This window comes from Nicotiana tabacum, chromosome 13 (assembly GCF_000715075.1).
Source record: "Nicotiana tabacum cultivar K326 chromosome 13, ASM71507v2, whole genome shotgun sequence".
NCBI classification, from domain to species: Eukaryota; Viridiplantae; Streptophyta; class Magnoliopsida; order Solanales; family Solanaceae; genus Nicotiana; species Nicotiana tabacum.
Genome location: NC_134092.1, coordinates 131,236,749 through 131,254,097, shown reverse-complemented (window position 1 = coordinate 131,254,097; position 17,349 = coordinate 131,236,749). Strand labels below are relative to the sequence as shown.

At 30.8% G+C, this 17,349-nt stretch overlaps 1 protein-coding gene across 1 annotated transcript; it reads right to left on the bottom strand.

The window, feature by feature from the left end:
- Positions 1 to 503: 503 nt before the first annotated feature.
- Positions 504 to 5,221, bottom strand: LOC107777858 (glutamine synthetase-like). The gene is given in 12 exon segments (NM_001325250.1): positions 504 to 912; positions 1,263 to 1,422; positions 1,505 to 1,542; positions 1,705 to 1,758; positions 1,876 to 1,950; positions 2,036 to 2,164; positions 2,728 to 2,815; positions 2,920 to 3,026; positions 3,835 to 3,883; positions 3,982 to 4,085; positions 4,209 to 4,248; positions 5,131 to 5,221. Coding segments are annotated over 12 exon segments (1,071 nt in total). The 5' UTR covers positions 5,205 to 5,221; the 3' UTR covers positions 504 to 759.
- Between the last annotated feature and the right edge of the window lie 12,128 nt (positions 5,222 to 17,349).

Sequence of the window (17,349 nt, the reverse complement as noted above, 5' to 3'; positions counted from 1 at the left end):
GTTAGAATACTTTTTACATGAATATGATTTTACTATTGCTACTTTTTATCGGTCTATTAATGTCTCTGTTGTATTTTTTTATAATAATTCTATTACTTGAATAGTTTATTTGGATGATTGCGGTAAGAATGACAACTTTCGGGCAATTTAACATGAGTACTTCATTTGGATATTTATTTTTCAAAAAAATATTTATTTTTGTAAAAAGTAGAAACATTTCAACTTATACACTTAAAACCGAAAATCTATAATATCCAAACCGATTAACCCGAAACCGAACTTAAAAAATCATATCCAATCCGAACTAATTTGGATTGGATTTTGATTGTCATTTCTTCAATCCGAAAACCGAAATTCTCATATTCAATCCAAACTGCCCGAATGTCCACCCTTAATTTTAACCAAATCTATGTCCAAACGCTACGTAATTGACGAAACAAGGGTAAAAAAACAAGGAAAAATACAGCAGTTGTCACTTCTCAAAACAGCAGTAAATGAGCAACAGAACCAACCCTTTTATAATTTGTTATTAATAAGAATAACATTGTTTTGTTTGTAACACCATTGCCAAATCATAGGCAATGAAATCAGCATTGCTGTATGAAAATACAACTTCAACTGGAATAAAAGAAGAAATAAGAAAAGGCCAGACTATCCTAACTAAAGACACAGGCAAAGCGAAAGGGCTGTTTCATAAATCAATCCTTTTCTATCCCAAATTGAGCAAAACCAGAAACAAGCAATTCATACTAAAAAGCTTCAAGGTTTGCAGATGATGGTAGTGTCCGCGATCATGGCAGTAACGACGTATGGATCCATATTTGAAGCCGGCCTTCTGTCCTCAAAATATCCCTTGCCAGCCTTCTCTGTGTCCCTTCCTACACGGACAGATGCACCGCGGTTGGCAACCCCCTGCACATGCCATATGAAGGTGTTATAAATCATGGCAGTACGGGTTTCATTTTATATAACGGTGTTTAATTGGACTTCCGGAAACAACCAGGTCTGCGTACATACTACCTTCCCCAAACCCCACTAGTGGGATTACACTATGTGTGTTTGTTGTTGGTGGTGGTGTTTAATTAGACTTGGAGACTAAAAAAAAACTATCAACAAGAAAGACCCCATTCGAATTGTTTAAACAACAGAGAAAGTTCAAAGTCAATCTCAACTTCCTAACTATAATCATAGTTGAACCTCCAGCACCAAAGAAAAAAGCAGCCAAAATGAGAAATGATGAGAAAGATAAAATGTTTATATACCCATTTGAAGGTGCTGATGTTGGCTGTTTCGTGCTTTCCAGTGAGACGACGCTCATTGCCTTCACCATATGCAGCAATGTGCTCTTTGTGCTTCAGGCCAAGCTTCTCAATAGCCTTCAAAATGACTTCATAGCCTCCATCTTCCCTCATCGACTTGGTGCTGGAAATTTTTTTAAAGTTTACTCATAGGAACAGATGGATATAAAGATAAAAGTCGAATAAATAAGTGTTATTCCTCTTACCTGTAGTTTGTGTGAGCACCTGCACCGTTCCAATCGCCCTGATAACAAAGGAAATATTCAGCATTAATACACACCTTATTCCAAATGATAACAGTTCATACCAGCAACGTAAGTAGTCCCATAGGCGGAGACCAGATTGTATCCAACATGTTTCCACAATCAAATCAAAGAACTTGTAAGGTACATAGTAGAAAGCTCACCGGAATAGGCTTGGGGTCAAATGACACAACCACTCCAGCAATCTCCGCAATCCTCTGTTTAACCACCAAGTCAATAAGTAATTTGCATTCAAGCTCAACAAAATAGCAAGAAAATTGGAATAAAACGGACCAAATGGTCGATAAATGTCATCAGTTAAAAGCTGACAATACCTCAAGAATGTAACGAGCTACCCACACTTCATCACCGGCTGAGATGCCAACAGAAGGTCCGACTTGGAATTCCCACTGCATAAGTTTAAACAAAAACACATTAAATATTTGTGAAATCGTTCAATTATGGCTAGATGGGAAAACAAGAACGCCTCTATACCTGTCCGGGCATGACTTCTCCGTTGATACCACTGATGTTAATCCCAGCATAAAGACAAGCCTTGTAATGGGAGTCCACAATATCACGTCCAAAGGCCTTATCAGCTCCGGTTCCACAGTAGTATGGTCCCTAGAAGCAACAATAAATACAGTTAGATAGACAGCTAAGTTAGCTAACTCCGCATTAGTACTGTCCCTAGATGAAACAGTAAATTAGGTAAACTCACCCAAAAAAAATAAAGTATTAGGACCACAGACATTGGATCAATCAACGAGAGAAATAAATTCTCTAGATTAAGTCAAATGAAGTGGTTTGTAGTCACAGAAGTAACACGAATCTTTGCAATTCAACCAAAGTTATCGGAAACTAACGCAAGGTAACTTATTTTCATTTCATTAAATCAGGCTTCTCAAATTCTTTGATTCTCTTTTTCCAAACATAACAGCAGAGATACAAACTTCTTTTGAAAAGAGGGAAGGAAGCGATACCAAGAAGAAGAAAAATAGGCGTAACATTAAGGATACTAATATGTTGCAATAGTTTTTCCACTTTTAGTTTCTTCTGTAATGCCAGCAGTCTAAGAAAATGATCTATGACAAAGATACAGATAAGCCAAATACAAAAGAACAATGTCTAAAAGACACAGGAAACAGAAGAAAATTGCAGCAAAATGAAGAGTATTAATAATCTACCTGAGGTCCAGGGAAGCCTCCAATAGGCCAGCCTAGAGGCCAGTTAATATCCCTTTGCAACAAGGTGTATTCTTGCTCAATACCATACCTAATTAATACACAAATTTTTCCAAACAATCAGGAAATCTTCAAAACGATATCGATACAAAGAAAAAATCTGTAATTTAAAAGCTAAATATAATATGTCAATACCAGGGTTCCTCAGCAACAACATCAGGGTTGCTGAAGATCTTGGCAGCAGCATGCCTCTTGTTTGTCGGGATAGGCTCGCCAGCAGGAGTATAGGCATCACACATGACCTTCAGTACAAAAACAAATTAAAAAGAATCAAACAAACGATTCACAAAAAGGATTTAACTAACATATATGGATAGTGTAATCAATGTATTGAAGGGGAGTCTTGGCAGAACTGGTAAAGTTGATGCCATGTGACCAAGGTCACGAGTTCAAGCAGTAGAAACAGCCTCTTGCGTAAATACAGGATAAGGCTGTGTACACTGCCATGTGACCAAGGTCACTAGTTCAAGCCGTGGAAACAACCTCTTGCCTAAATACAGGATAAGATTGCGTACAATAGACCCTTGTGGTACTGCCAAGGGGTTCAAAAAAAGGAAAAAGTTCAAAAGGTTTGGCTAGTGGGAATAGAACCAATGACCTTACAAAGGTTTTGAACCCTCTTGACTACTAAACTATGCTTTTGGGTTGTGTCAAGTGGATTCAAAACATAATATATAGAGGTAAAAAACAGATTTTGCCTTGCACAATGTAGTTTTTCGGCGAAGGGGGTTCGGGTGAACACCCTTCTGCTCCCCTAAATCCGTCCCTAGAGTCGGGCCCTTCCTCGGACCCCGCGCATAGCCAGAGCTTAGTACATCAGGCTGCCCTTTTGGTATAATTAGTGTATTATGCACATCAAGTTATTTCTCATATTACTAATCTCGTTTTTTATGGACAGCTACTTATAGTTATCATTTAAGTGACCGTAAAAACTCGTTTATACTATCAATGTATAGAAAAGTTAACTCTTGTCAAATTTCCAATAAAAGTCAACTATAAAAATTTGAATACAAGAATTAATGATATGAAATAAAAGTATCTGCAACCAACCAAGATATTGTTGCCTCTTCTGAATGGATCCTTAAAGATAGCTTGAGGGCTGTATAAAAATATCAATTAAATGACAGTCAGAAAATTCACTTTACAAAAAAATATTAAAAATTTAGCAGATTTACACATTAAAAAATGGCTACTTACTATAAGATCACTTCACTATCTTCTCCAGGAGCTTGACCTGTGCTAGATCCATCATAGTTCCATTTGGGTAGTTCTGAAGGATCAGTAACAGGACCAGAAAGAGTCTGTAAATCAAGAAATTAAAAATAAATAAAAAACATATAAGCAAAAATCACTATTCCAAAATTCAGAAGAAAAAAAAACTTAAAAAATTATATATAACATTAAATCAATAAAATAATTTATACCCTGGCCTTGCTCCTTAAGTCCATGCCTGATCCACCTATCCTGATAACAAACAAAGGATACATACAAAAAATATACATTAATATTAACATCAAAAGGTACAATTTTTATCAAAAGGAAAAGTGATAAAACAGACATAAAATCAGATCTTTCTCCAAAAAAACAACTTTAAATTTTCTCCATTAGCTGTAGGAAAAATTTAAACCTTAAAACTATGCATAATCCAATGGCTTTGGAAATTCAAACAAGAAAAATATTTACTTTTTTATGCAGAAAGTGTTTTGTTTTTTACTCATAGCAGATATTCTCATTAAAGAGGAAAACTACAAAAGAAACAAAAAAACAAAAGGAAAAAAATGGAATCTAATGAAATTGACAGATTGATCAACTTAAACACTCTTAATAATTCACTCAAAAAAAAAAATCTTTACAAAATTAGCTGGCCAGATTCAATATTTAGTTTTTCTAAATGATATACATTGATTATACATGGATTATTTATGTAATATATATATATATACACACACACTTTATTTATACATCCGCTAGCTAATTTTTACTAAAAGAATTAACAAAAATAGCCGCAATCAATATATGATCTATATATACCGGCATGGAATCTAACCGGCTATTTGTGTAACAATATTTAAATTAATTGTTCAAATAAGAACTCCACTCAGCACTACTCACTAAATCTCATACTCAAAATCCAGAAGAAAAAAAAACAGAAAAACTAAAACACAAGACAATACTTTGAGAAATAAACACAGAAATCAATCTTAAATAGCTTTAAAAATCATAAGATCCCTAAAACAGGCAAAAAAAAACTCATAAAAACCAGAAAAAACAAATCTTTTTCATGTTTAGTGTAAAAACAGAGCAACTAAATTATTAATGCAGAAAAATAAAATAAAGAAAACTAACCATATGTATTCAGCGATGATTTTCTGGGTAGAATCAGAGAGATTGAGGTTGATAAGATCTGAAAGCGGAGACATAATGAAAATAGAAGTCTAACAATTCTCTGATAAATTAAAGAGATAGAAGATAATTTTGTTGTAGAGGCAGAATAGTTTGCTCTGTTTATATAGGCGATTTTCAGGGTTGGTTGTATTAAAATATTAGGACTACCTAATTATTCCCTATTTTTCTATTTTAATAAATATGATTGAAAAGGAAAAAAAATTAAACTTCGTAATATATTTCTACGACATATCATGATTTGAAGCTAATGGGTTCGGATTCTAATTCTTTTAAGTTATTAAGTTCTAAATTAATAATTTATATATATTTAATAAACTTTTAAAGGTTAAATATAGAGTTTGGACAAAAATTAATGGGTTCGGCCGAACCTGCATTCAAAACTCTAATTCCGTCCTTGCTCCATATTTAATTATGAATTTAAGTAACTAATTCTATTAGTGTAAGAATTTTTACGCCATCATATCACCTTTCTTATCTTTAATTAATTGTTTATTATAACATGTAAATTTATTTGATTTTTAAAATCAAGATTTTACCTTTAAGAAGTTTATTTATAAATATTTTTTAGGTGATATAATAATATAAAAATATTATTTGCGTAAATTGTGTATATTATTTTAATTCTTTAATTATTGTAGACAGCTGACATTTTGAGAAAATAAATAAATAGGACAAGTGGGTTGTTCCGAAGAGTAGGTAACTGATGAATACGAAAAAGAGAATCCAATTTCAGGATTCTATTGCCCTTTTACCGGCTAATTGACGTGCCGGTATTATTTCTTTTCTTTTCTTAATTTTGTTTTAACTCTGTGTTTATTTGACCAAATTGAGATCTTACAATTGTTTGGTGATTAGGTGAAGGTTGAGATGGTCTTTTACCACAAGGTAGCGGTCAACTTAATCTTTTTTTTACGGTAAAAAAAAATAACGGAATTTAAAGTACGATTATATAAAATGCATAAGAAAATAATAAAGGGAGAGATGATCGTGGGGAAAAGGAGGAGGATTCGTAGTTCATGTTTAACCAGAGGTCTTGATGGTAAATATATTTAATTTTTAGTTTGAATTTAGATATTATAATGTTTGAATTAGAAATAAAATTTGCTAATCGTGTGTTTTAAGTACTAAAAATATAAACGTTTTAGAGCTAAATGACGAAAGAGAATTGTGGTAATGTAAGAATCAAACATAAAAATATTGTATTCCTTGTGTTGTCCATAAAAATGATTTCCTTTATTTCGAAAAAAATTCAAAAATGTATTTGTCTGTGAATTTTTGTAAGTTTTTAAAAAGAATTCGACAATAAGTTTTTCAAAAACCAAAAAGTGGTCAAAATTTTCAAAAAAAAAAATCATACTCACAAAACTACAATATTTGTTCAAGTGAAATACATGTCCAAACATAATTTCAAATACCATTTTTCAACTTAACTCCAAATATTATTTTTTTCAAAAATTATAATTTTTATGTCCAAACGCCTATTAAATAAGCATTGTGTCAAACCTGAATTAAACAAAATCTGATAAGAGATTCATGTAATGTAAATTTAACTTAGGATTGAGGAGTAGAAGATTGAAAATTTACATAAAAATTACATCAAATCATAATTTCCCATAATTAATTATTTAAAATATTTGATAAATTCTAATTTTAAAAAATTATTTGCCAGATAATATTACTCCCTCCGATCCAAAATAAGTAATTTTTTGGCCTTTTTCTTGTGGTCTAAAATAAGTGATTTTTTCAGATTTCAAGAATGAATTAATTATTTTTTTCCTACATTGCCTTTGGAGTAACTAATGTTGAAATATGTGTTAGAAGTGTTTAATGTAAAGAGATAGTAAAAATTAATATGATCAATTTTATTATTAATTAATATTAAAAGATGAATTTCTTAATATATGTGAAAACAATCAAAAAATCAATTATTTTGGAGTAACTTCTCTCTTTAACAAAAAGGAGGGAGTAGTACAAGTACTTTTCAAACGTGGGAAATTTCAAAGTGGAAAAAATAAGACAAAGGCAAAAAGAGACTTTAAAGTTTAAATAAGGAAAAGTATAGATTTAATTTTATTTAACCACGTAAATACTCCTCACTTTGAGGACAATAAAGAGTTTTGACTCGTAATTTGTCCAATAACGAGTTAAATAATGGATTACTACTATACACCAACCTAGTTTAGCACTCCAATAAACCATGAAAAGTAGAAGAATGTGCATTAAAAAAAATTAAAGAAATGCATCATTAAACGAGTACCAAACAATGTGGAATACCACTTTATTAGCAGCTTTTTTGTTTTTCATTGATTATTGATTATACACATTGCACATAATAAGCACATGGCAATATTTCTTAAAGTAAATTTTACGAAAAGGTAACTTGATTAGACACCACTTTTCTAACATATATTATAATTGATAATCATAGTGTTCGGATTAATTTTCACGCATATCGACTAGTTTCATTAGGTATTTAGTATCTCTCACGAGTATAAATAACAACAATAACAACAAACTCAATATATTTTTACAGGTGGGATCTCGGAAGGATAGTGTATACACAGACCTTACTTATACCTAGTGAAGTTAGAGATGTTATTTTCAATACTCACGAGTATAGACATCAGAAAATTCTTATCAAGATTTGAACAGATAAAGGGGAATATTAGAAGTATGGTTAAGTTGTTTCCGTGTGACCTATAAGTCATGGGTTCGAGATGTGGAAGCAGCCACTAATATTTGTATTTGGATAGGTTGTTTGCATCACACCCTTGGAGTGCGGTCCATTTTCGAATCTTGCGTGAATGCGGTATACCTGGTATATCTGACTACATTTAAGACTTGGAACAGAAAGAAAAAAAAAGTAAATATTTTTGTGACGTACATAATAATCATAGATTCCAACTCAGTAAAACTAATTTTATGTAATTATTTGTATGTTTTACTTAGGGTTTTGCAGTTTTTTAAGAAAATAGATTAAACATCTAATTAATTATTTGTATGTTTTACTTAGGTTTTTGCAGTTTTTTAAGAAATTAGATTAAACCTCTTGCATACTAAAAATGTAACTCAATACTATCAGACTGATAAGAGAATAATCCCAAATGGCCAACTGATTTTGTTGACGACAAATGCAGTCTGGTCATCAAAGTCATTATGGTCAATTAAATCTTATCTTTGTAATCTCAAATAGATTGCTAATATTAATAAGCCACGTTATTTGTTATATTCATTGAGATATTCTTTTTCCTTAAAAGTCTACTAGTCAAAATTAATACTCCTAATTAATACGCCCCATTTTCGGACTAACTTTTCATATTAATCCATCTTCTAAGCATGGCATATTTAATCAAATAGCATAATATAGTAATTTAAAAGGTTAATTACTCCAAAAAAAAAAATCACATTGGTAATATAGGTAAGGAAAGACAAATTGGGTAACCTTAATCATGTGATCACGGGACAACTCAAAATTGAACTCATTGTATTATGTATTATAATTCCTAAGACGATAGAAAAACTCATTTATTTTTTTTTTATTTTTTTTTTGGAAAATTCTCGAGTAAACTCTCGGCCGTTACCCTTTGAATGCACATTGGGTAACATGTTCACTATACAATATATTACAAATCGCGTAGGAGATATACACTGTACTAGACAAGCCCGGTGCGACAAGCTACAGCTGAAAAGGGTGCTGGTGAGGAGAATCGATCCCATGTCCCCCACGCAGGGGCGCCCAAAGGATCAAGCAACTAAAACAATAGCTTTAAGCCCCAAAATTTTGGGGAACCCAATTTTTTTTCTATCCGTATTTGGTATTTGCATTGAAGCCCCTACTAATTTGAATTTGCATCGCATAAGGCTTAGTAAAAGTGAAAGTGCGCTCTAACAAGATATCATCTATCGGGCTCGAATCTGAAATATTTGATTAAGGTAGGTTATATCAAAGCCATCCCACCATATTTTTTTTGGAGGTGTAGCCCAATTCTTACCAAAAAAAATTTGTAAGTTAATTTTTTTTTAAAAAAAAGTATTGAGTATTTCAAAGTAGAAAGGTGAAATATTAAAATAATATCACTTTTAGTTTGTTGATACAACCATTTGAGCAAAAATCGGTGAAGGAGAATCACCCCCAAAACCCTTACCCTAAATATAAAATTTTAAGCTATTCACTAAGTACCAACACTCTTCTTTTCTTTTTATATTCATTACTAGAAAATTTGTAATAAACTTATATAGTCACTTTTTTTTGGGTCTCAAATAGTTCAAATCTCATTTTTAATATTTTTCGTCAGAAAACACATGTTACACTCTTATGCACTCTTTCTTGGTTTCTGCAAAAGTTTAAGTTTTTGATAAACTATATTGTTCCGTCAAAATGTATTTTTTTTCTATCGATTAGAAGAGCTGAAGAGTACTACGTACTGAATACGCTATATTGCGCATTTTTAATATTTTTTTTCATTAGGTTTCAAGCATTGGAACAAGTATACTGAAAAATAAAATAATTATTTCGACATTAAGTTATCAACTTCTTTAATCTGGTTCTATTTTTGAAGATTAACAATTTCTTAGGAGAGGTTAAATGATTTATAAAAAAAATATTAATAATTTTACATTTCAAAAAGCTAGAAACAAGGACTTTAAATAAAAAAAAATATATGAATTCATTTCAGAAAAAGCCTCCGATTAAATTTTGATTTTAGGCCTTCAATCTTGTTGAACTGTCACTGCTCTCACGTGAAAAACCACTCACTCAACCCCTGGAGGCTATAAAGTAAAAATTGCTGTGGAAGAATATTTGGTTTTACATTGAATTCAAACTGATGTCAGTAATGCTAATTTAATCTTCCCATTGTTCTTTTCCTATTATAATAAAGGTAAACATTAATACTTTAATCAAATATCTTTATTGAAGTCCAATGAATCAAATCTAAGTCGTACAAAATGTGAAAAGTAAAAGAAAAACTCTCAAGTCGTACAAAAAGGGACAAGTAAAAGAAAAGCTGTTCTAAATGTTGAACTCTGAATAAGCAAAAACAAACTTTACCAATCGATGCACTATATGAATTAAAATTTAATTAAGATTAATGTACATTTGTGTCTTAATCAAAAACAAAATTTATGTTGAACTCACCTTATTCTTGTTGTTTATTTTAGCCCCGGGCCTTAAATTCTGGTTACTGTTATTACATGACATTCATCTTTTGGATTTTATGCTTCTATTTATATAATATTTCTTCTGGAGTTACTAATGAATTCTTTTTTTTTTTCGTCTTTCTAAGCCGAGGGTCTATCGGAAACAGTCTCTCTGCCCCTGTCGGGGGAGGGGTAAGGTCTGCGTACACATTACTCTCCCTAGACCCCACTATGTGAGATTTTACTGGGTAGTAGTTGTTGTTGTTGTACATTTGTGTCTTAAATATTATTCGATCATAATTAATTAATATAATTATTAAATAAAAATAATTAAAATAGGGAGGCTTCGAATTGAAAGTCTTGAATTCGAGCTCAAATATAAAAAATATTATAATAGGAAGCGCTTATCAAGTAATTATATAGTGCGAATAAAATTATGTTGTTATTGAAAAAAAGTAAAATACCGAACAGAAGGAAACTTTGGTGACGTACTACCAGTTTAGCCGGTGTACTTGCGGGCTCGTACGGTAAAGGACGCCAAAGTGAGTGCGTGAGAAAGAGCATAGTTTTCACCGACACGTGTCGTCGTATGCGAAACCCCAGGAATTAAAGGGAACCGGGAGCTTAGGAGACCCGTTTATTGTGGGTCCCATTGATGCCTCGAAAGTCCCAATTCGATTAATTTGTATTTGTCGTGTTTGGATCAAAGTCGACCTTTTATTTTTTTGAATATTCAACAATATACTATACTCCCACGCGCTCCTCTTCATTGAATAAAAAAAGAATAAACCATTTTCTTATAAAATTTAGGAGTATTATTTTTGTGATAATTTTTTTAACATTAACGCAAACTTGTTAGGAGTAAAAAGAATTATCCATAATCGGTATTTATTTTAAATTAGTAATATAAAATTTATTTTATATACATATATTTATTACTTAATTATCGTAATTAAATTATATGAATACTCTTTACTACTCAGATTATTTCACTAGACAAAGAATACACTAAAATCTAATCGAATAACTGCTTATAGTCTAGATTATTTTTTGTTGTTGAAATACTTTTCTACTGCAAAGATTAGATTGGTCAAACAAATCATCTTCTTAAAGTGAAACTTTAGAATATGATACAGATAATAAAGTTAAATAAATCGTGAGAAATTAATATCTAGAATTTGAAAAGAATATGGTATTTATTCCCATCTCTATAGTCTTGAAAAATTACTTGACAAATTAGAAAGAGGGGAAAAATGCTTGACAAATTGCTCGAATTAGAGATGTTTAAAATTGAACCGTAATCGATAATTCAACCGTAAAATTGATTTATTGGTATCGACTATCAAATTAATAGTTAGTGAACGAATTAAACTTATATAGTTAATATTTACGATTCGGGGTCGAATTACTTAATTTTCTTATTAAATTAACGGTTAACTAATTAAAAATTATTTTATTTATATTTTTACCCTATGTTGTTGTTTTCTTGTAATTTGGAGGGTGCATAATTGAATTGCTTTCATTCCTTTGTTTTTGTCTGCCATAATTGTGCTTCTGTATATATCTTCATTCGTTAAGGTTGATTGTTGAAAAATGACCAATAATTTAATAAGTGCTTTTGTATTTAGCTTATAACTTGGTATACTTTGTTGGTTTGATCGATGACTTAACTGATAATCACTATAAAATCAATTGATATCTTATTGAACGACTAACGAATTAGTATATTTAAAAATCGATAACTGGTAAACCAAAATATTATGCATAAATATCCAACTGATCTGTCCGATAAACAGCCCTAGCTCGAATACACCATCATAATAAAAAATAATAAAAAATAAATAATCTTTTTAAGGTAAAATTAATATAATCTGGTGTTGAAAAGGACGCGCTGCTTGTGGTGTTGAAGATTGAGAGATCCCAAGTGGTATAGCCGTAAAGGAACTTTTGAATGATTTAACATAATTGCTTACGTGGCAAAATAATTACCGCACATGCATGTCCCTACTTTTAATGAGCAAATTTGATGGTCAGGATTTTTCACCTATGCTGTGAAAATTTGACTTTTCCACTACATTTATGTACTTAATTCATACGGCAAAATAGTAAATATCTAGTGGCGCTTTATTCTCCTGTGTGCCGGTCCACAGTATCACGTTTTCCAATGTTACACTTCCATCAACCAATAACAGTCTCTTTCTTTTCTTATTTCGAAAATTTTCGTATTAGAACAACTGAGTTCCATACTTTTCAATTTTATAAATCATATTTTAATTTACAATCAACTATCCCAAAAATAATAGGCTAAGATTCAACATTCAATTTCAATAGATTCTCAAAATTACTATTTAATTTTAAAAAAGATTCTTCAAACTTTTAAATTAATTTTCGAATCAATAACTGTGACTCAAATATTAATTCAACAAACCAAATTCATTTGAGTAGTGAAAAATAGATTTTTAACAAGCTTAAATATGTGGGTTTAAATTTTAAATTTGATTTTGTGAGAAATGTAGAGTAGGTGTTATTTAGACTTGTTAGAAATAATATAAGGATGTTGTATATAAAATTTGAAGTCATTTAATGGAGATTTGGACTAGTTTTGAACGAGAATTGCAACTGAAAATCGTGGAAGAAGTTCGTCTACATACACTTGTATAAAGGTGTATAAAAGTGTATAATAGTGTATAATGTGTGTTTCTACACTCATATACACTATTATACAAAAAACTGACTTCGTCTTCTTCCTTGCGTCTTTTCTGAAATTTAACTCAAATCTTGCTCAAATCTACTCCAAATTGCTTCAAATTTAAAATTTGAACTTTTTTTGATAATTTCAATCAATTGGAACAACACCCAATCCAAACAACTAAAATTCAAAAAAAAAACAATTTCAAAAGACTAAAGTCTTGGATGGTCTTCAATGATGGACTTCTACTCTTATATTTTCTTACATTGCAAGCAGGTGACACAAGAGGAGAAGCATAAAATACACGGCCTTTGAAGCATCTATAAAAGATGTGAGAAGAAGAGGGGGTAAAAGCAATAGTTGTGAGAACAAAGAATTAACTCCATAGTTTTTAGAACTAATGGTTGTAAGAACACAGATTTTAAATTTACAAATGCTTTCAAAATATGTACAATGTGGGCTAGGTGGGTAAAACTTAAAAACACGGGCCATTTTTTGTTATGGTGTGAAGTCATGTATATTTTCTTGTAATTCTTTCTTTTTCTTTTTTGGTTCGATAAATGTCCAAATATGCCCTTGATCTGAACAAAGTTGAGCAAATTTGCCTGTCATTAATACTTTGACACAAATATGCTTATGTTGTACTGTACTTGCTCGAAATATCTTGTCCATCTATTGGGTGGGATTATTCCGGCATATTCGGTGCTATGCCCATATTATCCCGTCCTCGAGATATATGAAATTGAGCGGATTTGTCCATCGTTAATATAGAAAATCATACAGTATAGTCGCTCTCAAAAATAATTATTGATAAATTTATATTTTTACTATTAAAGTATATTATATATATATATATATATATATATATATATATATATATATATATATATAATATTTTTTAAAATATCAAATGACCGCGATTAATTACAATAAGTTAGTATTATTATTTTTGAGACGGTAAATTACTAAATTAAGAGATGATTATAAGTTAGAGTATTTACAATCGGAAAAGGGTCAAAAATATCCCTATCGTTTGCTAAATGGTTTATAAATACCCTCCGCCCATCTATCCGTTCAATAAAATACACTCCGTCCATCTATCCGTTCAAAAAAACACACGAAGTTAATTCTATTAACAAAAATACCCCCGCGACTAATGACAGAACTGATGAAGTGTGTATTTTTGAACGGATAGATGGATGAGGGGTATTTATAAACCATTTAGCAAACAATAGGGATAGTTTTGGCAATTTTCCGTTCACTTAATGACATGACGTTTTTTAATCGGGCCACGGGGAAATCTTTGATTGGAACAAAAAATGGATATTATTTCAACCCATTTATGTTATCCGACCCATTTACAAAAATGGGTAGTATCTATCACACCCATTCTCACTCATCTGATCTCCCCATTTCTTCTTCTCCAACTGGGACACTGCATACACACAATAAAAATTAATTAAAGAATAGATAAAACCCAAAATCAAATAACCCGAAATTCAAACCAGATTCTGAAATTTCTCCAATCAAACTCAGGATAAGTATTAAAACTCTTAAATGAAAAATCAACAGATACATCTGGAAGTTAAGTAAGAAGACAAGGATCAAAACAAACCAAAAATTTGAAATAAGAAAATTGAGCCCAAATGCTAAAATTGTCCAAATATATCAATCAAATCTAGGAGAAATATTGAAAATTTGAAAGGGACAAGTAATGGAAATCTTTGAATTGTTCATAAGAAGACAAAAGAGCCAAGAAATAACAAAGAAAAAATAACTACATATAACTGATACAAACACACAAGAAAAATGAAACCAAGGTGCTAAAAAACTTGAAATTATCACATTCTAGGATAAAGATTGAATCTATAAAAGGTAAAAAAAGAAGTAAAGGGTTACCTTTGGGATGTTCATTAGAAGAAGAAGAGGAGGACAAAGAGCCATGAATTGCAGAAGAAGTGAAAGCCAAAGCCATATTTTCAAACACAAAGAAAGATTTGTTTCAACAAAGAAACGCTAAAAATTCTTTGTGAGATGAGAGTGGGTGAGAGTGGGTGTGCTGGGTGATAAGGAAAAAGAGAGGAAAAAAAGCAAAGAAAAAGAAAGAAAATAATTAGGCGGGTCAAATAAATAGGTCGGACTAGGTAAATGGGTAAAAGATTGTCACGTGACCCAATTAAAAATCGACATGTCATTAAATGAACGGAAAAGGACCAAAACTATCCCTATCGTTTGCTAAATGGTTTATAAATACCCTCCGTCCATCTATCCGTTCAAAAAAAAAACACTTCATTAGTTCTGTCGTTAGTCGCGGGGGTATTTTTGTTAATAGAATTAACTTCGTGTTTTTTTTTGAACGGACAGATGGATGGAGTGTATTTTTTTGAATGGATAGATGAACGGAAGATATTTATAAACCATTTAACAAACGATAGGGATAGTTTTAACCCTTTTCCGATTTACAATTTGGCCTATTTTGTAAATATTTTCTTTGGAAGCATAAAATGTAAAAAGAATCAAGAATTAATGCATCTTCGTAACACTAACCACAAGAATCTTCAAGTTTTCTTATGATAATAGCCATTAAGTCAACTGGAATTAATGCTTCTTCTATTGAGAAGAATAGTCTTCCTTTGGATCACTTTCATATTAAGGAAAAAATTTGGTTGTACAATTTGGTCAGATATGCTAACTCTTTTTATTCCCTTTGGGCCATCCAATACTTGCTCCAAATATATGCCTTTATTTTAAACGGCGCCATATGGATGACATATTTGGTCAGAGGCGGAGCCAAGATTTTAAATTTATTAGTTCGAGATTTTAATCGTTTGAAGTTATCGGGTTCTAAATTACTAATTTATACATATTTAATAAATTTTTAAGACAAATATAGGGTTCGAACCAAAGCTACTGAGTTCAGCCGAACCCACTAGCTCCGCTCCTATATTTGGTCACATGCACATAGTTTGAGGACATATTTGACTCATTAAAATTCTTAAACTTGTATGTTATTGAGTTATCTTGTTTGATTCGTGACAATATAATACAAATTATAATGATAAAATCCCCTTAAATCGTTTTCTTTTGTAGATCTTAAATATAAAAGTTGTATGAATTAATAAAAAAGATATTTTAAAAAATAAATTCTGCACATGGCTGGTTATGATGTTGCGGATTGTGACCACTACCAAGATCTCTGCCCTAAGATGAACATTCTCATTTGGCTTACATACTAAGATAAAAAAAGAAAACAAATACTACGAGCCCGTTTGGACATAAATTTTTTTATTTTTTTTTCAAAAAAATTTAACTTTTTTTCGAAATTAGTGTTTCGCAATAAAAATTTCAATTTTAACTTGAAGATGAATTTTAAAATTTTATGAAAATTTGAAAAACTCCAAAAAGTTATTGTTTAAAGTTTTCGTTCAAATCACTCACGAAACTTTAAAAACGATCCAAAATTATATTTATGTCCAAACACAACTCTAATTTTCGAATACCATTTTCACTTGAAAAAAAAAATCACTCTTTTTTAGAATTTTACAATTCTTATGTCCAAACGCCCTACATTTATTTATCTTTTTCTACTTCAATGTAACGATCGAGATTAATTACGATAAATTCGTTTTTTTAGATGGGTAATTACTAAATTAAGAGATGATGATAAATTGATTATTGGCAATTTAGCCTATTTTTTTTTTTAGTATTCTCTTAGGAAGTTTCGTGCATGTACCTATGACTTTTTGTATCCCATAAATTTCTTTTGATGCAAAAACATGTGAAAAGAATCAAGACTTAATGCATCTCCATAACACTAACCACGAGAATCTTCAAGTTTTCTTATGATATTAACCATTAAGTCATTTGGAAATAATGAAAACTTAAATAAATTGAGAAGAATAGTCTTCCTATGGATCAATCACTTTCATATTTAGGGGGGAAAAAATTTTTGGCTGCACGATTTGGTCTGATACGTATATTAACTATGTTTTTTTAATATTTATATATGAACTAACTGTAACGGCACGGTATGACCTAGAACACATTTTTCGAAGTCAATGTTTTCATCTAGCATTAAAAGATTACGAGCCCGTTTGGACATAAGAAATTTTTTTCCTTTTCCAAAATTTTTTTAACCTTTTTTCAAAATCAACGTTTGTTCATAAATTTTTTAATTTTCATTTGAAGATGTATTTTGGAAATTTTCAAAAATTTTAAAAACTCCAAAAAGTTGTTTTCCAAAATTTTCACTCAAATCACTCAAAAAACTTCAAAAACAACCCAAAATTTTATTTATGTCCAAACACAACTCTAAATTTCAAATTTTTTTC